Below are 20,855 nucleotides of genomic sequence, written 5' to 3' on the forward strand. Positions count from 1 at the left end.
AACGAGTACAAACATTCACAGAGGATTAAACAGTACAAATTTGTCGTTATTGACCTGGGCTGGATTTGAGCCAGCATCCTTGGGACCATGACCAGTCCACTGAGCTATCCAGTCCTCCATTTATTCTATCACAGGCAAAACAGCACTGCAGGAATTTCAATCAGATGCAGGCTTACTCCCAGAAAGTTTCTAGACCTGGGATCAACACCTTAATTCAGAAATAAAAGATTTGCTCTACTCTGACAAAACACCGCCAGGAAAACCTTTATGAAACTCAAGCAAGCAGCCACTGACTTGGCCCCTCCATAAACAACTTCCCAGGGCCAAGGTCCCTGATCAAAACACTGGTTCCCTCATATTCCTACAGGAAGAGGGGCTCAGCCAAGCCAGTTATCTGAGGAACCAGACCCTTCCTGCTACATCAGCATGCAGCTCTTCCACAAGAGCCAGGTCAAACACACAGAATATATTGCTATCCCTAGACTCTCATTGAAATACCTTCAGAATCCTGTACAAAGGATACATCACCATTCAAGCGCAGCTTCTCACAGGGAGCAATGAGCACCAGTCCAGCATCACACCCTCGAGGTGTAGGAGACTCCCAGGATTCCAAAGTGCCAGTTCTGGCAGCCAGAAATGCCCATTCCATGGCACACAAGACCAGGACATAAGCTGGAACCTGTTCACAGCCACACATTAAGATTGTCCCAACAGAAATAGGCAGTTCTAAGCTGTTTCCAAAAATCAGAGAAACATCTATTTACAGGATCATAAATATCACTGAAAGACCATTCCTGAGTGCAAGGATTGTAAGCGGAACTGAGGACACTTTCCAGCCAGCGGACTAGATACAAGGTAAATACAAAGTGGAAGGGGTGTTAGCAGCTATAGGAAAAGCCCTGCAATAGGAAATTTAGCATGTCAAACACAGGGCTGCAAGATGCTTGAGATCTCAGCATGCTACCCCCATTCCAAGCTGTTCTCTCCACCCCAAATACTGGCATCAGCCTGAGCTAATTGGTGTCTGCCCTCATAGCTGCTGCAAGAGAAAAGGGATCCCACTATCCTGGCTACTAGGATGGGGAGCCAAGCTCTTTGATTCCCTTACTCTCCTTTCCTAGCAGGCTTTATGCCTGGACCTCTGTTCTTTAGTGTGGGCAATTCCCTCCCACATCTGCCTGAAAAACATAGACAAAACATGCAGCATGGAGAATGCTCTTGGGGCTGGAGCTCTACTCCCCACACTGCTGAAGACCAGAGAAAACTTGGAGAAGAGCTCCAACCTGAAAGATCCAGCTGTGGAGAAGCAGCATACAGCCACTGCTGGGCAGTGCTCCAATTGCCCACTCACCAGCACATCTTGCCAATGGATAGTGGGCGAGTACATTTTTTGAGCCCTGGGTGGACTCTGTTTGGTTACAAAACCCAAGTAACAGAAATACTGACATAACAGTAGGAATATATTGACAGGTTTCAGAGTAACAGCCGTGTTAGTCTGTAGTAGGAATATATTGCAGGCATCCATATCAGAACAATAATCTCTTAAAGCTACAACATCGACTGGTACAATAGTAACAGTGGATCATTTCAACTACCCCAATATTAACTAGTTAATGGCACGTTTGGAACAGTTTGAAGAAGCAGCTTGATGCCATATACAACTGCAGGTTAGAGCAGTTTGAGCACCTTTATGGAAGGAAAGGATGCTAGATCTGAATTCCCCCATGAAGAAAGTGCAGGAGCTCTACTGGGCAGTCATCATGGCACAGCTAGGTTAGACTTCACAGCAGAGGACAACTCCCTTAGGGATAACAATTATCAGCTTTAAGGGTCTGACCAATCATGGTGCCAATCACCCTTAGATCCCATTGATGCCACTGCAGACAACGGTTGACTATCAACCTATGAACTGTAAGGTCTTCAAGGCTGGGACTGTCTTTTCATTCGGTGTTTATACAGCGCCCAGCACAATGGGGTCCCGGTCTATGACTAGGGCTCCTAGGTGCTATAGTAATACAATCAAATAAGAATGGCTGCAAGCACATCCAAAGAAAGATGTAAAAAACTTTACACCACACAGCCCCCAAGTGAATTATCTGTCTTCTTCAGAAATCTGTCAGAGACGAGAATGCCTGTAGGACTTTGAGCAAAAAAAAAAAAATAAAAGGAAAAAGGGAGAGTAAGTCGCAGGGCTGTACAGAGAAGTTACATAAGATTCAGGGGGGAAACAGAATGTTTAAACAGTTCAAGTACTGTCCAAACAACAAACAGATTTGATTATAAGCTGCCAAGCAGAATGGCAGTTGTAAATTTAAAAGATACACACAAAGACAATGATATGAAGGACAGAAATACTAAGATAAATCGTAAATCCATTCAATACATTAGAAGCACAAATGCTGCCATGAAGACTGGGGGGCCCTCCAGACCACCAAGGGGAGAGGGGCCAGCAACAGGATGAGGAAGCAGAAAAGAAATGAAATCCGTATCAGTCTTTAGCACTGAAAACTATAGGAACATTCCGATTCTGAAGATTATTTTAAAACAGGAAAACAGAATGCAGGCTTGATACATTTTAGTCTTTATGGAAGATGTTATGGAGCAACCTGAGAAACTCAAGTGCAGTAAATCATTCACATGGGAAGGCATTTATCCCATGGCTCTAAAGTGAGTGAGTGCGAAGATACTGAGGACAGAAAAAATATATCGTTAGAAACACAACTGCACCTGCAGATTAAAATGCCAGTAGTGGTGGGGGCAAGGTAGATCTGGGAAATCACAGATGGATGAGCACCACCTCAAGAGGTTAGGTGATTATAACATGAGTAAAGAGAACCTGATAGGTCAAACAAACAAGCCTCACAAACCTGCTTGAGGGTTTTTTAAAAAAAAGTTAAAGGGATGTTCGTTCGCACATAGAATTTGCTTAAAGTGTTCTTCTCTCTAATTCTAGCTACCAATAAAGCGCCTTCTAAATAGCATGGCTGGATTTTCTTTTAATTCTTTTTAAAAATATGTAAGGATTTTTCTGCCTTCCCTGCTGATGTTTACAGAGCGTTTCCAGCAAAAGAGTGTGAGATGACCTGAGAGCAACACCAAACAGTTTCCTTTAAGAGAGAAGAAAGGCGAACTATCACCAATATAACAGCAACACTGACCACACATTTAACCTACTTTTCAATGACATTTCTCTTAGAACATAAGAATGGCCCTACTTGGTCAGACCAAAGGTCCATCTAGCCCAGTATCCTGTCTTCTGACAGTGGCCAGTGCCAGGTGCCCCAGAGGGAATGAACAGGTAAACATCAAGTGATCCATCCCCCGTCACTCATTTCCAGCTTCTGGCAAACAGAGGCTAGGGACATCATTCTTATGTTCCATGGGAGGCACTGGGATCTGTTCCCCTTCCTGTTCCCTCCCTGTCTACGGCCAGGAGAGCTGGGCCCCTGTGTACCCCTCTCATTGCACCCTTGACCCCCACCCCTAAAGAGAGAGAAGAGGATTGGTCCTAGGAAAGCTGCCCTCTGGTGCCACCTAGGGCCCATAATTACATTGGCCAGTCACAGGTCTGCACCTCCTTCCTGGGATGACCTTCCTCCTTTTCTCCCTCCTCTGTCACATTCCATCTCTCCTCCTCCACGGTCTCCTTCTGCCCCTCTGGCTTCTTCTCCCATGCAGAGTGCGCAGTGAGGGTCTGACAAAAGGCAAGCTGCACCGATCGTCAGCAGGGCTTGGGTACTGCATTCACAAGCCACTGGCAGCATGTTGCACTCTAACTGCCCTGTCTGGACCCTGCTGGCACACTCTAGATACCCAAAGCACATTGACTTAGTCCAACAGGGTCCACAGGGCAGTGAGACTGCAACGCGCAGCTTGTTGCTTGAGCGGTGAATCCAGCAGTGCCCCAAACCATTCAAAATCACCACGGCTTGCCTCTTACCAGACCCTCACTGCACAGTCTGTGCATGTTCCACAGGGGCAGTGGAAATGAATGTCCTCATAGGTGCAATGCTATTTGCAGTGTTCATCAGACCCGAGTGATGGTGAGTGGTACACCTGTGTGTGCTTACAAAATTAGATTTTAAGAGAGAAATAGTAATTTTGTAATTACAAGTAAAATATAGGAGGATTACTGAAAATGAGGGTGAGTTGTCATCTCTGCTACAGCAGGTAAAAATAGATTCAGACAAAAGTATATTTTTCAACCTTAACAGTGCATCCTTAATAAAAACAGAATAGTGACCTGGTGGCCATAATTTCCTTGGACTAGCAATGTTTTTGACACCATCCCTCATAAAAGATTATGGAAAAAAACAATGGGGTAGAAGGCAAAGTCATTGCATGGATTAAAAGTTAGTTAAGCGTTAAGGACCAATCTTAGTGATCAGCAGTTTCTCAGTATGATAACAAAGGGTGCCCCAAGGATTAATACAAGGAACAGCATATTATTTATAATTTGGCACGAGAAGTGGACAGTGAACTGGTGAAGCCTGTGCATGGCACTAAGGTTAGTCCACTCTGGAATCTTTTGTACCTTTTCCCAAGCAATGGTGTAACCACAGAGCTCAAGAGTTTCGCCAATGTGTCATGTAAACACAGTGGTCCACAGAAAAGCAGGATAAACAGTTGGAGGTTTGGGCAGGAGATGCAGAAGGTGAGAGCTAGCAAAATCTAGAGTAGTTTACCCTATAAAGGAGAAGTGTTAGAAGGCACCTGACTGAAATTCTCTTACCTTCTTCCACAGCATGAGAAGAAAGGGGGCATTTGTTCTAAATGCACTGCCTTTTATACCACAAGGGGTCATCAAGACAATTGCTGTGATCAAATAATTTTATGACCATGAACATATGTACCTATGCAAGGTAAGACAATGAGAGTTGTAATCAGATCACAGGACATTAGGGTGCAAACTGATCATCTGCAAGAGTCAGACAGGAGTATCCCCTACTCAGAGGGTGGAGATGGATGGCAGGAGAGAGATCACTTGATCATTACCTGTTAGGTTCACTCCCTCTGGGGCACCTGGCATTGGCCACTCTCAGCAGACAGGATACTGGACTGGATGGACCTTTGGTCTGACCCAGTATGCCATTCTTATGAAAACACCATTGCACAAATGGTCAGACACATGATGGCTTTCAACCCTCCCACCTTTTGGTGAAGCATGCAGCATTGGCCAAAGACAGCATAGAGCACTTCATGAATAAACTGTCTGATGTGGCATGGCAACTCCTATGTGCCTAGCTAAAAATATTGCCATGCTGAGCAAGCGTATGGAGACAGGTCTGCTATGTGGAGCCATGCTCCTGCTCATCACATTGCACTTGTAAGTGGAAGCCAGAGCATGGCAAACGGGAAATGAAAGTCTCACCATGTAAAAAACCCAACAACCCTCAATCAATCCCTTAATTTTCAAATCAACTTTATTCTTCATTCACTTTGTTTTCCCTCTACAGTTTACCATAGAATTAGATCAGCCTTCCTGCTCTTACCTTCATCCTCCTTTGCTGGGGTCTGTGCCCCACTCCTAGCTGAGAAATATCTCCTGCTTTTCACCACACCCTGAAGGCTGCCACATTCACAGAATCACAACTCATGGCCGCAGTATAGTGGAGACCAGAAGATGAACCCCAAGAAGGAAATAGGTTTCATAAAGGTAAGAGTAAAGACCACTGAAAAAAACAACCTTTAAGTACCAGTCAAAATTGAGAGGTCTGTCTTATTGAAATGGAAGCAGCACAAGAAATACAGTCCCTCCCGACCACACACACAGGATCCCTTTTTAAACCTAAAACCACATCCTAAGGAAAAAGGGTTTTCATCCTGAAAGAAATTAAAGTCCCCATTTAGCTTCAGCCTTGGTTGTCCCCCTCTGCTCCCTGGACATCTAGGATCGTTGTGATCCTGTAATATGAAACAGAGTAATTTATATTAATGCACTGAAGTCAGGGAGCCCAGCCAGCAACAGTCAGTGCAGCACAAATCCAGAATGACTTCAGTGTCCCAGCTCATCAGACTCCCAATCTCCTGACCTAGGACCTGGGGAAAATCACATTCACACCTTTGCTATACCAATAGCAAAAAAGCTATAGCTTGTAGGCTCACAAACACATTCATGTACACACAATACCTTAGCATTCCACTACTGTCCAAGACTCCAAAATTAACTTGGTATGATATCTGAATTCAGAGAGCCTACAGGGAAATGCACAGAGATGCTAAGTCTTGGGTCAGTGGTTCGGCCAACCTATGAAGATAGCCTCCTTCCCCACCAGCACAGACTCCCCTCCTCTTCCATCTCTGACTGATCCAAGTTTCACTGCTCAGCGCAGCCGGAAACTAGACCGAATTCAACCTCCCAAAGCCAAAAAAAAAAGAAAGCTGTTTCTGCCAAGAGAGCACTGAATATGCTGCATTCCATTTCATTAAAACAATTACTAAAGAGCTAGCCAAGAATTACATAAAGCTTCCTCTCTGCACCACCCCGAGACCCTTCCCTCCATCCCCCCCACCCAATCTTGCACACCATGCAGCCTCCCAGCTCCGCACACAGCAAGTCCATTACACATCACACCACAGTGAGATCATGCTGGAGGAAGCAATGCAAAATACCTCAAGTGTCACTAGCTACTCCATCCCCCCCATTCCAAAACTTATGCAAGATGAAAAGAGACCAAACCTCCAGCACATCTGAATGCCCCAAATCCTCTCTTGCCACCACCAAAATGGTGTACTAAGGTGGCGCACGTACCTAGTCTACACAGCCCTTTGCTTTTTGGCCAAGATAAAGCTTGGTGGCATTTACTAACTGATAGGCTCTCTATGGGGCAAGACTACAACTGGCCCTTGCAAGAGGATGAACTATGATCTAACCAGTCTTTTCTCTCTCTAACATCTCTGATCCATGCCTCTAAACAAGCTCAAGAAGCAGAGGGTCCTGGAGGTGCCAGATGAAAGCAACCCTTTACTGAAGTATAGTAGCAACATGCCAGATTGGCTATGCATAAGAGACACTGCCCACGGGAACTGCATGGGAGAGCCAAACAGCAAACCTCAGATTAAACTCCAACAAAATTGACTGAAAACTACAAGCTTGGGGCTATAGAATCTGTCTGATGATTCATTCCAAATGCTACAGCTCCCAGCTTGACTGACAAGTCAGAGCTCCTCATATTTCACAGCAGGAATAAAGGGCAGGCTTCTCCTGGGCCATGCCTCTCACCCACCTAGAGCAGTAAATTGGCCACTGATGAGAGATTTCGTGATGTGAATGAAATGGCATTTCTCTCCCTTCCCCAGGACTCCAGCTCTCTGCAAGGATCCTATCTAACTGCTGAAGCTGCTCACAGCCAGTCAAAACAGCCCCAGCCCCATATCACACTGTTATCAGACTTTAAGAGCCCAGGGAGAGGGAGGAGGGAAAGAAGGTTACCCAGCTCAGAACTACTATTTCCAAACAGGTTCACTCCATTGGCTACTCTTGGGTACAAGGGACAACTTGCAGGGACAAAACAGAGTCACAGGGTCACCTGCCAGCAGAGAGGATTGGGGAGGAAAAAACGTAACTTGCAATAAAGAGGGAGTGGAGAGAGAGAAGGCCACTAGATCCCACCCACCGCTCATAGCAGCTTTGGGCCCCACAAACCATAAGACTGACCCCAACTTATGCTCACTTATTCTCAGGCTCTTTTGCCTCTTTCTTCATACAGTTTTTGGGAATATACTTCCCTACCCCACAGGAGACTTTATTAATGTGAATTAAGCTGGCCCAACTCAGTGTCACTAGTGGTAAAAGGAACCTACTTCACAGAGAAAAGCCTTTAGCTTTATTTATAATAAAAAAAGAAGGATGGAGTCCTTAATCCACCGCAACTCAGTTACAGTCCACCTATCCAAAAGCTCGTCTATTCTTGCCATTTTTACAGTGTGCTCATGAAAAGCACCATACCAATTTAGTCCATAGACAACCATAAACACCCCTGTCACAGCAAGGTCAAACCCTCTTCTCATTTTGCTCTCCAGAGATGGAAGAAAAGTGAGATATTATCCGAGAGCTAGACAAGCAAAGGATTAAATCTGTCTACCAGCTCGATTCTGTGACACAACTATGGGGCTGGATTATTCCTGGAGATCGCATGCTGTTTGATTTATGAGTGAGCCACTTAAACCCCTAGCTCCCCATATGAAGTGCCACTCTGTAAAGCCGATTTCACATGACCTACAGGGATATGTACCATGAACTGTGGGAAAAGCAGCATAGCAAACTGGTTTGAAGTCCCCAAACTACCTTAAAAATGTTTAAATAACAATCTACGCCCATTTTGAATGTGGGGAAGGTCCAACACAGACAAGAAGCTGCCATATGAGATGAGCAAAATTAACAGTCTCCTTATGTAGCTGGTCATAGGATCTTTAAAGCTTGTCTTCGACAAACAACCAACTCTCGGGCAAGAAAGGGATACTTCCTGTACCAGACATGAATTACTCCTCATTAAAAGAAGAGAAACTCCACCCAGAGAGAGAATGTACCAGGCTCCTGATCAGAATGAACCTGGAATCCCTGGGGCTATTTTAGAGCCATCTACTGCAGCTGAAACATCAGAAATGTTTTTAGCCCCAAGTCAGTGGCTCTGGTATGTCTTGACCAGGGATTTGACAGTGTTAGCAAAAAACTCTAAAACACAGACAAGACAGTGGAGATTTGAACGTGTGCTATAGTAGTCAAGTTGAAGGTTGCCATTATTTAATGATGACCACACTACAACATTTTATTTTTAGAGCATCTTTAATGCAGAGCATCAGAAAATCATTCACAGACTCAGGCCACATCTACACTACCACTTATGTCGGCAAAACTTTTGTGTCACCCTGAGCGACATTCGTGGTAGTGTTCACAGTGCCAAATCAGTGGCAAAGCTTCTCCCGCCGACATAGCTACCACCACCTGTTGAGGTGGTTTTATTATGTCGACGGGAGAGCTCTCTCCCATTAGCACAATGCAGTTATACAAGCAATCTTACAGTGGCACAGCTGCATCGGTACAGCTGTGCCGCAGTAAGCTCGGTAATGGACATAGCCTCAGTCATATGCTAGAGTAAAGAGGAAAATTAGAGAAAGAAACTTATGTGAGGACCTGGGAAGGGAAAAGCTCCAGAAAGATGGGACAGCAAAGCGGAAAACTTGGCAGGTAGGGAACTGTTATCCCTATTTTACAGATGGGGTAAAACTTGCCCAAGGTCTCATAGCAAGTCTATTGAAGAGGCAACAACAAAACCAAGAGTCTGCTGATTTCCTGTCCTGTGCTTTAATCACTAGGCCACACTAGCTTAGCTATGACAGTTTGTACCCCAATAATAAAAATGTTATTCAGGACAGGCTATGGTGAGCAGGGAGCAGATGACAGACCTGCTCATACATTAGAGGGGCTTCCCACAGTTGACATGCCACTTCCGAAGAGCTGCAGTGTAGAAGTGTGCAAACTCTCTAGCATCACAAGGGAGCAAACAAAAATAGACACAAAATCAACTTCAGAATACAAGGGAGGGCCTGTGATCTAAGGCCTAGAACAGGGAACTGGAGACCTGATTCTCCTCTCATTCACATTGTTTTTATGCCAGTGTAACTTCATTGACTTCAACCGAGTTATTCCTGATTTTCATCAGTATTAGTGCAGGGGTTCTCAAACTTCATCAGACCGCAACCCCCTTCTGACAACAAAAATTACTACACGACCCCAGGAAGGGGGGTCAAAGCCAAAACCCCACTGCCCTGGGCGGGGGGGGGGGGGGAGAGGGAGTCAAAACCAAAGCTCCAGGACTTCAGCCCCTGGGGGTGGGGGAGGGGGCAGTGCCTATACCAATGCAAAACTCTAGTGAAAAACTACATTGATGTAATTACACTAATGCAAATTTCCTTATACAAGGAATGGGGATAATACTGACCTACCTCAAAGGGAGCGTGAGGCTTATTACATTACTCTTTGTGAAATGCCAAGATACCCAGACAAAGTATTAAACTAGAGTTCACGTTCTCCAGCAATAAAACAGCCTTTTTCCTAGGAGTTGTATTTATTATAAATATAAAAGAGGGATGAGGAAAAGAGGGCCTGGAGAAGTAGAAAGTATTAGGATTCCCCAGGAAAAATGAAAAATAGGAACCAATAAGTAGGGAAGGAGGGAGACAGAGAGAGAGAGAGAGATATCCAGTGGATAATAAGGTGTAAAGGAGGTTACCCATTAGTTTCTCTAACAGTTGATGGAGACTAAGTTAGAGGATCCATTTCAGCCAGGAGGGCAGCTGGACATTTGGCTATGTTGACCTCTCCCAGTTGGAGACAAAGAGGCTAAAGACAGCACAGAGTCCAGGCTTTCAATGGAAATATACCAGCAAGAAAATGAGCCTTTTTCTGCATTACACACTGCTTGAGGCAGAGGATTCCCTGTCTGAGTCCCCCAAGACAATAAAGCCCCTGTTTTATGAACAGGGTCAGTACAGCTAAGAAGCTGAAACAAGTCAGATTCCTACTGTGATGGATACTAAGCTACGTCGACACTAGAGACCTCAGAGTGGTACCGCTGTACCAATACAGCAGCACCTCTCGTGTAGCTACTCTATGCTAGCGGGCCGCATAATGGCACCACCCCCAATAAGCAGCGGTAGCTATGTTGGCAGGAGAAGCTCTCCCATGACATAGAACTGTGCACAGTACCACTTATGCCAGCGAAACTTATGTCGCTCAGGGCTGTGTTTTTTCGCACCCCTGAGCAACGTAAGTTTTGCTGACATAAATGGTAGCACAGAGTTGGCCTCAGTCCTGTTTTGAGTCTTTTTGCCCAGCAGCAAAGAGTCAGGGCTAGTCTACACTGGCAGCCCTTTAACGTGGCTTGTGTAGTCGAGGCAGAGCGCTGGGGGAGAGCTCTCCCAGAGCACTAAAAAAACCACCTCCACAAGGAGCGCAGCCCAGAAACTTGCTGTGTTCGAGGGGGGGTTTTCACAACCCTGAGTGAGAAAGTTGAGGCACTGTAAATTGCCAGTGTAGACAAGCCCTCAGAAACCTGACCCAGCTGAGAGCCAAGAGGCTGAATTTTTGCAGCAATGTTTCCCACCAAGACCATTTACTGAATGTAGGCCACAATGAAGCACTTTCACACTAAACATTCCATCAGAGCAGCCCAACCAGGTCAGCTCTACAAACTGCAAGGCATCTAACCTGAGGGAAGTGAGTCAGACAGACCCATCATCAACCAAGGGAGAGAAAGACAGACAGCATGTCGCTGCAGAGCACAGCAATCTTCCCCATACCAGAAGAGACAACAAACAGATGTCAACATATGCACCCTGTTCCACACTTAGGACTAAATACTGCTTCCATGAAAATCAAAGGCAAAACTCCCTCTAACTTCAATGGAGCAGGGACAAACCTTTAAAAAGAGGATGGGAGAGATGTGCCACCACAGAGAAAAACAAAGTTTAAAATAAAAACTTCTCATGTAGCTGAATCTTTTAATCTAGCACTTTACCTAATCCATCAGACAAAATAAGCAACCTGCCACCAGCAGTCAGCAAGTGTGTCTAAAATCAGAACGCAACTGAACAGTCTAATGTTTATGCACAGCCAGAATATTGCCATTAATACATTACTTATTAAACACCAAAAGCATAATCTGTATTTATGAAACCTCTTTTACGAACTCTGGTGAACAGTTCCCAATCCTTTTTAAAATGAAGGCACTATTGTTTTAGCTGGATTTTGCAATCAAAATGAAGCAGAACAGTATCATGAATTTTTAACACCTCAAAAGAGACTATTCTAAAAGCAGAACCATTTTTGTGTAAGTTACCAAGACTGTGCTTTTTTTAAACCAAGCTTAGCAGAGGTTTTGCAGAAGTGTTTCCACGCCTCTGTCATTTCAAAGAAAACAGCTGATGAAGATTTAAATATCCACCTCAGTGCTTGAAACTCAAACATTGCAATTTGTACTAGTCCATAAGGAAGACAGAGAAAGTGACTATGGGCTCATCTACACTTACAATGCTGCAACAGCACAGCTGCATCACTGTAAGGGTGGGCGTCTCCCGTCAGCATAGATACTCCATCTTGCGAGAGGCAGTAGCTAGTTGACAAGAGAAGCCCTTCACCAACATAGCGCTGTCTACACCAGGATTTAGTGCGTTGCACAGTTATGTGGATTTTCCACACTCCTGAGCGACGTAGTTCTATCAACATAAGTTGCTAGTGTAGACCAAGCCTAAGAACTAACAGAAGTAAAACTGGACTTTTTTATTGTCCAGAGTGAAATGCAAAATACACACCATAGTTAAAAGTCAATGAATTTAAAACAGTACCACACATAAGGGATTATGTTTAATAATGCATTATTTTTAACTTGACAGCAAATTTTATACTTTTAAAGAGGGAAAAACAACCACCACACAGATCACTTCCCTCAGGCCATAAGAAACAGAGAGGAAGCCAAACAATCAAGCTGCATCTGAAATCTACAAAACAAGCAGCAAATTTAAAGCTTCCCTCCTCAGGTGGTAGGCCTAACATGGTATCCAAAATAAAACAAGATAAGACAGATTTCATTCTTCCCCTCCCCTCACTGTGGATCTGGTAGAGCCCAATGAGCAGACCTGAGGGATACCTGTTCCGACAGGGTAGGTTCTGCACTAGTATTGATGATTCAACATCCTCCTTTGTCATCTAAAAGAGTCATAATCAAAACGCATGCCTTTGGCAGTTATCCTGCTGGGAATCCCCAAACCATCCCTTCCTGCCTTACATCACACTGCATTGTTCTTCTGGTATTCAATGGGCAACAGACCCAAAAATAATGCAGACATTTCCCTCTTTTTAAGAAAGTAATTTCATTTTCCACACTGGTTTATGACACTTCAGAAAGAGAAACCCAGTCACCAACCTTCCTAATCAACTTCCAAAAACCTGTCTATGATATGCACCAATCTCTTCAAAAGAGCAAGGGACACAGATCTAAATAGATCTCTCACCTGCGCAAACTCCCCTTTTGTCCCCATGTGCTGCTCTAGTGTATAACAGTGCTCACACAAAGAATGCATTGCACCACAGACTTCTCATTCACTGTGACGTACAAGTTTCATCTGTAGAATTTCTGAACAGTTTCTGGCATGGCCTGTGTGTTGGAAGACAAATTCCTTTAACACTGGAGAAAAAGCAATAGCAATCTTTACTTGCTGTAAACAAACCCCTAAAACAACAAAGATCCATTCACACAGACCTTTCATGATAGCTGCCTTTCCTGATCTCTACTCACAAGAAGCATGAAAGTAGGATTCTTCTGGATCCTCCTCTTCAATGCATAAGTCTCTCCACACTATTTTTTCAATAGGTTCAAAAGTTTCAGCAATATAGTCAAATTCACCCATGATGTAACTTCACTTCAGCAGACTTACACCAAGCATTACTTTGTCCCATACCATCCGACACACTATCCTTTCTCCTCTCGGTTCCCAAAGACTAACATAATTATAAAGAGTAGACAGCTTTCATGTTAACAATGATCTGCAACAGGAAAAGTAACTGGGCTTGCAGCAGGTTCACTTCTTTATGGTGGATACTATAGATATGAAAAGCTGTTAAGAGGGAGAGAGGATTCTACTTTTTTATATTTAGCTATTCAGACCTTGTCTATCCTGGAAGACTCTATGGACAAATGGAGAACTGTTACAGTCATGACATGGCAGAAAAGCAAAACTTGAACTGCTGAGAGAGGAATGGATTTTTAATTCACTTTTTTTTTTAAATCTGTTTTGTGTCTGCTCATGCCAGCATATTTAACTCCTAACATCCAGGGAGCACTTGAGAGGAAGGACACCTTCATTAAAGATTCAAACACTTGTATCAATTAAATCGAAGTATGAAAAAATTCCCAATGTACACCCAACAACTCCTATAAAACCAGAGAAGACTCTACTTGAAATTTCAGATATTTCTAACATAAAAAACAAAAGCAAAACAAAAAATTAGCTTTCAGGTCTTCTTTATACATTGTAAAGCACCACAAAAAGGGCACAAACCCAATTTTTCAGACTTCTGCAATTCACCTTTAATCTTCCCACTCTATGGAGATATTAGATGGAGGGAAAAAGCCACTATTGATGCAAGCAATAAGCTATCTGGCCAGATGGCACAGCACTTTGAATTTAAGGAATGTAACAGCTGTAGCTGGCACAGCTCAACTCCTATGGCTTTAGAAGCATGTAGGAAAGGCTCTAAGATGGTCCTAAAACATTATCTGTGTGCTCACCCATGAAGATACTCCTCAGCAAGCCAATAAATCACTAGGGATACATTACTAGTAAGAACGCACTGAAAACCTGGCACTAAAAGCCAAACACCACTTGGCCAAAACCATATCTCTGAAAGGTGCCTGAGCTGTGGGATATGAGGGAAAACCCCACAAAAAAAAACAGGACTGCCTCCTCCTAAGATACAACTATCAGTTTGATGCTATTGGAGGTTCTTCTCCAACATCTAACTAGGCTGTTGACCACTTCCATCTGGGAGGGGGCTTGCTCACTAAGAAGGGAACTGTTGCTCCCCATGAATGTTAGAGCTGCAGCATGCCTCCCAAACACCAACTGACTGTTTCTCAACAGTTTTATCCCAAACCAGTTTAGACTATGTTTTCTGAAGGTGTTACTGCCGGCTTGAAGCTAGCACTGTAATTCAAGCTTCTGGGTCCAGTAATAAAATTGTGATTTTCTTGGAGCAGATCTTAAGGGAATGTATGGTTTCTATTAAAGGTATGATGAAAGTAATGGATTGCAGCCCTACCCCAGTGCTTGATTTAATCAGTTTCATAAGCAGAACTTGGTCACCCTAACATCTCCCAGAACACTAGGGAATTTCTGGGGATCCATCTTCCTTCCCTGATAAGGTGTGGGAGGTAAACAGAGATTCTACAGATCTTTCGCATAAAGCCAGTTGTTTGACATACTCCTCTACAGAGGAGTTGTGAATGGTTCATAAGGTTGCTCTGCACCTAAGGGAGCAGCAGAGAAAGGACATGATGACAGAATAAATTCTGAATATGATTGCATCATGGTTGCAATGTGATTGCAAAGTCTGCTGGTCAGTTTCATCTCAAAGGTTCCTAAGAGATCACTTTATATATGCAAGCCAGGCCTAAAAACAGAAGCCAGACACTATAGCAATGGAAAGGGAACGAAATGTGTGCGCACAAGCGTGGTCAAGGTGCAAACTGATTGAAAGAGAAGGTGCAATTTCCTGGTCAGAATACAAGCAGAGGAAAGGGTGAGCAGTCTAATATGTGCACAAGGGAAAGGTGGGGAGGCTATGGCAGATCAATTGGAGACAGGGTGCACAATAATGGAAGAGCACAAGCAGGGTACAGGCCAGTGGTGAGGTAAAAGCTAGGAAAGAGTGGAGTGGGATACACACTGGGAGGGAGGGGAGGTGGAGGCGCAAGCAGGTTTACAAAACCAATTGGGGGTGTAGAAAAGTGAGAGATGGGGGTGCTGCAAGCTCAGGGAGATGTGTTCAGGGGGGAGAGGCTGAGGGGGATGTAGGCAGAGGCTTGTGAGGGGTTGCAGGCTGGGGGAGATCTGGGGGCACAGGCTTAGGGATAAGCATATGTAGGAGAAATGAAGGAGGTGCAGGTTGAGGGATGTGGGGGAGGGGGTGCAGGCTGAAGGGGGTCTTGGGGATGCAAGATCAGCGGGTGCATAGGTGGGCAGACTTGAGGGTGCATGGGGGATGCAGGGGATATAGGCAGAGGTGGTGCAGGCTTGGGGTTGCAGGCTGAGGGATGGAGTGAGGGGGATGCAGGCTGAGGGAGGTACAAGCAGAGGCAGGTGACAGGGTGGGGTGTGGGCTGAAGGGATTGGGGGGTGCAGCCTGAAAAGGAAAGGGTGTGGGCTGACGGGGGCTTGTGGATTGGGGGCTGTGAGGGATGCAGGCAGAGGCAGGTGAGAGGTTAGGGGTGTGTACTGAAGGGACTTGGGGTGCAGGCTGGAGGGGAGGGGGCTCAGTGGTGTGTGGATGTGCAACGGGGGGGTACACAATCTGAGGAAGAGGGGGTGGGGGTACAATCAGATTGGGGAGGGAAGGCTGAAGGCTGGGGGGGAGAGGCTGAAGGGAATACAGGCAGAAGCCGGTGAGGGGTTAGGCGTGTGGGCTGGAGGAGAAGGGCTCAGAAGGATGCAGGCAGAGGCCAGGGAGAGGTTAGGGATACGGGCTGGGGGAAGAGGAGGTTTGGGGAGTGCAGGAAGAGACCAGTGAGGGCTGGAAGGAGTTGTGGGGGTGCAGATGGGGGGAGGAGCTGAGGGGGATGCAGGGAGAGGCCGGTGAGGGGTATGGGCTGGAAGGGGGAATGGGGTGGGGGAGAACCTGAAGAGAAGGCAGAGAGAGGCCAGTGAGGGGTTAGGGATACAGGCTGGGGGCAGAGGAGATGGAGGTGCAGTGAGACGCCGGTGAGGGGTGCGATCTGGAAGGGGTGCAGGCAGGGGGAGGAGCTGAGGGGCTGCACGCGGGGGAGAGGGGCTGAGGGGTTACAGGCTGGAAGGAGTTGTGGGGGGTGCAGGTGGGGGAGGGGCTGAAGGGGTGCAAGCGGGGGAGAGTCCAGGGGAGGTGCAGGCTGGAAGGAGTTGTGGGGGTGCAGGTGGGGAGGAGAGGCTGAGGCAGAAGCTGGGGGTTGAGGGGTGGGCTGAAAAGAGTTGTGGGGGTGCAGGCAGGGGGGAGAGAGGCTGAGGGGGTGCGGGCAGAGGCCGGGGAAGGGCGGAGGGGGTGCGGGCAGAGGCCGGGGAAGGGCGGAGGGGGTGCGGGCAGAGGCCGGGGGAAAGGGGGGGCGGAGGGGGGGCGGGCGAGGGGGTGGGGCTGAGGGGGGCGGGCAGAGGCCGGGGGAGGGGGGGGGCTGAGGGGGGGCGGGCAGAGGCTGAGGGGGTGCGGGCGAGGGGGTGGGGCTGAGGGGCGGTGGGGGGGACTGAGGGGTGCGGGCAGAGGCCGGGGGAAAGGGGGGGCTGAGGGGGGGCGGGCGAGGGGGTGGGGCTGAGGGGGGCGGGCAGAGGCCGGGGGAGGGGGGGGCTGGGGGGGGGCGGGCAGAGGCTGAGGGGGTGCGGGCGAGGGGGTGGGGCTGAGGGGGTGCGGGCAGAGGCCGGGGGAGGGGGGGCTGAGGGGTGCGGGCAGAAGGGGGGAGGGGGGGCTGAGGGGTGCGGGCAGAAGGGGGGAGGGGCTGAGGCGGTGCGGGCAGAGGCCAGGGAGGGGCTGAGGGGGTGCGGGGGGGGTGGGGCTGAGGGGGTGCGGGCAGAAGGGACGGTGATCGCCCATGGACCGTGCCCGGGTCTCGCACTCACCCAGGTCGTCCATGATCCGCCCGGGCCCGCAGCCGCCGCGCTCCGCTCGCAGCAACTTTCTCGGCCAGCCGCGCGGGCGCGCTCCCGCACCGCCTGGACGGCGTGCGCGCCCCCCGAGCGGCCGGGCGCCGGGACGCTGCCCCCTCGTGGCGGGTCCGAGAACGTCAGCTCCCGTCCGGAGCCAGGGCCGGGCGCGGAGCCGCAGCCTGGGGCCGGCGGGCGGGGGGGTCAGGACGGAGGCAGCCTGGCGCGGCGGGGCGGTGCCACAGGGTGCCGCGTGGTGCTTGGTGGCTGGATGCTCCGTCGCTGGCCGGGGGTCTGTGCTGCGGCGTGGAGCACGGTGGACACGACCGCGGGGTGGCGCCAGGGCCGAGCTGCGCCCTGCGGTGGGTCCAGAGGTGCTGGACCCCAGCGGGAGCCATGAATTGCGCAGTGCCCCTCGGCGGCGCTGGGCGGCCCCTGGCTTCTTCGGGGCACCGGACGACGGAGGCGGCTGAGGGACTGCCACCTGGTGGTGAGCCTGGGAACTCCAGCTCCCAGCCTGGCGGGACGATCAAGAAAGTGGGCTGCGGCCCAGGAAAGTTTTATGCCCGAATAGATTTGTTGGTCTCTAAGGTGCCACAAGGGCTCCTGGTTGCTTTAACAATCTACATGTCTGTCGAGTCTACCTCATGATGTACCATCCCTTTATGGTAGCCTACCTGACTTCTTCAGCTGTGTCAGTCTGGTTTCCCCAAACAGCTCCCCAACTCTTACCCTCTTGAGAGAGGGAGGGAGTCCCTGATGATCCGGCTAGAAGCTCCTTTGTTCTTGTCGGTTACCAGGCCTTAGCCTTGCTTGTCCAAATCAGTTCAGTAGCCTCAGCTGGAGATAGAGCCAGATGCCTCAGAGCCAATGGCTCTGCCACTGTCCCATAAGGGCCGCCAGGTATTTACTGTGGGGTGGCTCACCCTCAGCCATTGTTTCCATCCTGACTGCTTTTCCTTACAACTGCCTATTAAATTAAGCTCGTATATCCATACAGTAAATGTCCAAACCATATCAACCATACAGCGTTCACAAATTATTACAAGGCAGCCCCACTTCTGTCACAGCTAGTATTTGTACCACTCTGTCCTCTTATCTTATTGTACTCCAGATGACAGGATGGTTAAAAACAGTCACTGGCACTGGTGAGCAATTTCCTGAGAATTGGCAGTGTAGAAAAGGCCAAAGGGATAGGGAACTCAGAGAACACCACTTGTGCACCACTTTTCCTAAAAATGAAACCTAATGAGTCAGGGTATGTTCTTAAAGCCTCACTGCATGTCCTGTAGTGTAGTGTGCACATGCGAGATTGCACTTTTTTGTAAAGAAAACACAGAGACCTTGCAGTCAACTACTAACAATACCCTGTGCTTTATTTTTCACTCTCCAAACACAGGCACACCCAGTTTCCTGGCTAACACAGTCCAGTAGACATCATTATTTCCCCTACTAAAAAGTATTGTCATTAGGTCAAGGGATACTGCACTATCCTCTCCCTGTTCCTGGCCGAGACTTTAGAATAATCAGCAGCCTCCAGAAATTCATCCCAGGTTTATGCTGCATCCCATATATGATGGGAAAGGACATAGAGAGCTTAGAGAGTGCTGTATGGTTATCATTGTGATGCCAATATGATTAATATATAAAACTTATACGTGTGTGCTTTGCTATGAAGTCTCATGGGCGTGAGTTAAGAAACTCCCAGTAACCTGGGACAAAACAGACATTTAAAACACCATGTGCATGTAGTCTGGCCATGTTGCTATTATCTAAAGTCTGATGCCCTGGCTATTATTGTCTCTAGGTTGTTACTGTTGGTATATTGCAGTGTTACATAGCGAGATGACTTGGGGATCTGTGGTTCTCAGGCATAGAGACACACAACCGTGGAGTGTTGCAGTTGCGGCTGGTAATTTGGAAGTCCTAAATTCACAGGAATCCTGTCTTTCTTTCCCAGCACTGCCACCCAGCTTCCTTGGAATCTACATTTTGCTTCCCAGGAACGAGTGACAGGCATCTTTCTTGGTGTATGCTGTGTTCTATATCTTAGTGTGAATACAAAATAAACTGCAGTGCATTTGTATTGATGCCTAGTCTGCATTTTTTAATTTCTAAAGTCATCCAGGGACATAGAGTAGTCAAGCGATTAGTGAAAATAGCCATATATGGTAAAGGGAGCTGTATTTTTCCTGCATCATGCACATTAAGGTAGGCTAGGCTGCACTAACCAGTTAAATTCTTGGTTGGAAGTGATGAGCTTTGATTCTATGTACAAAACAATAGTACAACAGTAATTACTGCTGTTGATAAAGATTATATCACTAACCACCTAATGGAGAATTAGGTTATGTGTGCTGGAAAGACTACAGTATGGATTTAGAGATTCAGATAGGTTATAGGCAAGAAGAAGGCAACAAGAAGGGACTAGCTTCAAAGGCCAATTCTGAGCTGATTTACATCCAGTGCCATCCTGTTAAAATCTCAGAGTGTAAATAAGCACAACATTAAACCAACAGTCCAGGGCCATTGTAGAAGAAGGACTCATTGCTTCTGAACAAGTATGTGTCAAGACATGAAAGGCAAACGCAGAATTGGCCGGATCCTGGATGTTATTGATTGCTTGCAACTGCCATTGAAATTAATGGGCCTCAATACCTCTCAGAATTGGGCCCTTAGGAAACAGACTTTGCTCTAGCTGCTGAATTGAGCTCTGTGTGAAATGCCTGGTGAAGTAGAACTGGCAAGGCCATCACCACTGGTGATATGATTTTCCAGTAAAACAGCTTTTAAATCAAACCTCTAAGGGACTTGTCTTCACGGCAAGTTAGCTCAAGTTATAGACTCAAGTGGTCCCCTTAATTCAAGTCCCACCCATACACAAAACTGCCTCACTTGAGTGCCTTGGTGCTTTTAACCTGAGTTAACTGGAAGAGGCTAAAACTTGAGTGAGCATAAGATATCAGTTGCTAGCATGACCAATTGTTAGTGTAGGCCCACATTAACTTAATATGGGTTCTATTAGTCCTCCAATGCCTTTCCACAATGCCTCCTCAGCTGAATATTCTTGTCATCTACTTCTTCTCTGCTTCAGGAACAGACATCACTTCCCACTTCACATGTGCCAGTTTGGCATTCAGTCCCCACATTCGTGTGTGGTATCTAGTGCTAACAGATGCAGTTCTCCCGCTCTGGTACCAAACTTTGTCTGACTAGAATGGCAAGCCAGAGAACACATTCCCAGTGTGTTGCTATCTGGCTCGAGGCAGACATGAAGGTTTTTGTAGCTCAAGAGGAGTAACTTGAGTTAACTATGTAGTGAAGCCATATCCTTAAAGAAAATGACTGCATTTCTGGTGAAAGATGCCAAATGGGCAACACTGGAAAATAAAGTCATTGTTTTTTTAATAGAGCAAGTACAGTACAGAGGTAGGCTTCCTTACCCCACCTTCGCCCTACTAACAGGGCAATTTATT

At 47.0% G+C, this 20,855-nt stretch overlaps 1 protein-coding gene across 1 annotated transcript in view; it reads right to left on the reverse strand.

Annotated features, from left to right (window-relative positions):
* PXN (paxillin) overlaps nucleotides 1–17,907 on the reverse strand; it is a 62,940-nt gene extending 45,033 nt beyond the window's left edge. Inside the window, exon 1 of the mRNA XM_073313316.2 lies at nucleotides 17,356–17,907. Within this exon, the coding sequence (XP_073169417.2) occupies nucleotides 17,356–17,368 (13 nt within the window). The 5' untranslated portion in view covers nucleotides 17,369–17,907. The remainder of the gene's footprint in view (nucleotides 1–17,355) is intronic.
* Between the last annotated feature and the right edge of the window lie 2,948 nt (nucleotides 17,908–20,855).

The sequence above is a fragment of the Lepidochelys kempii genome, chromosome 15 (genome assembly GCF_965140285.1).
Source record: "Lepidochelys kempii isolate rLepKem1 chromosome 15, rLepKem1.hap1, whole genome shotgun sequence".
NCBI lineage: Eukaryota > Metazoa > Chordata > Testudines > Cheloniidae > Lepidochelys > Lepidochelys kempii.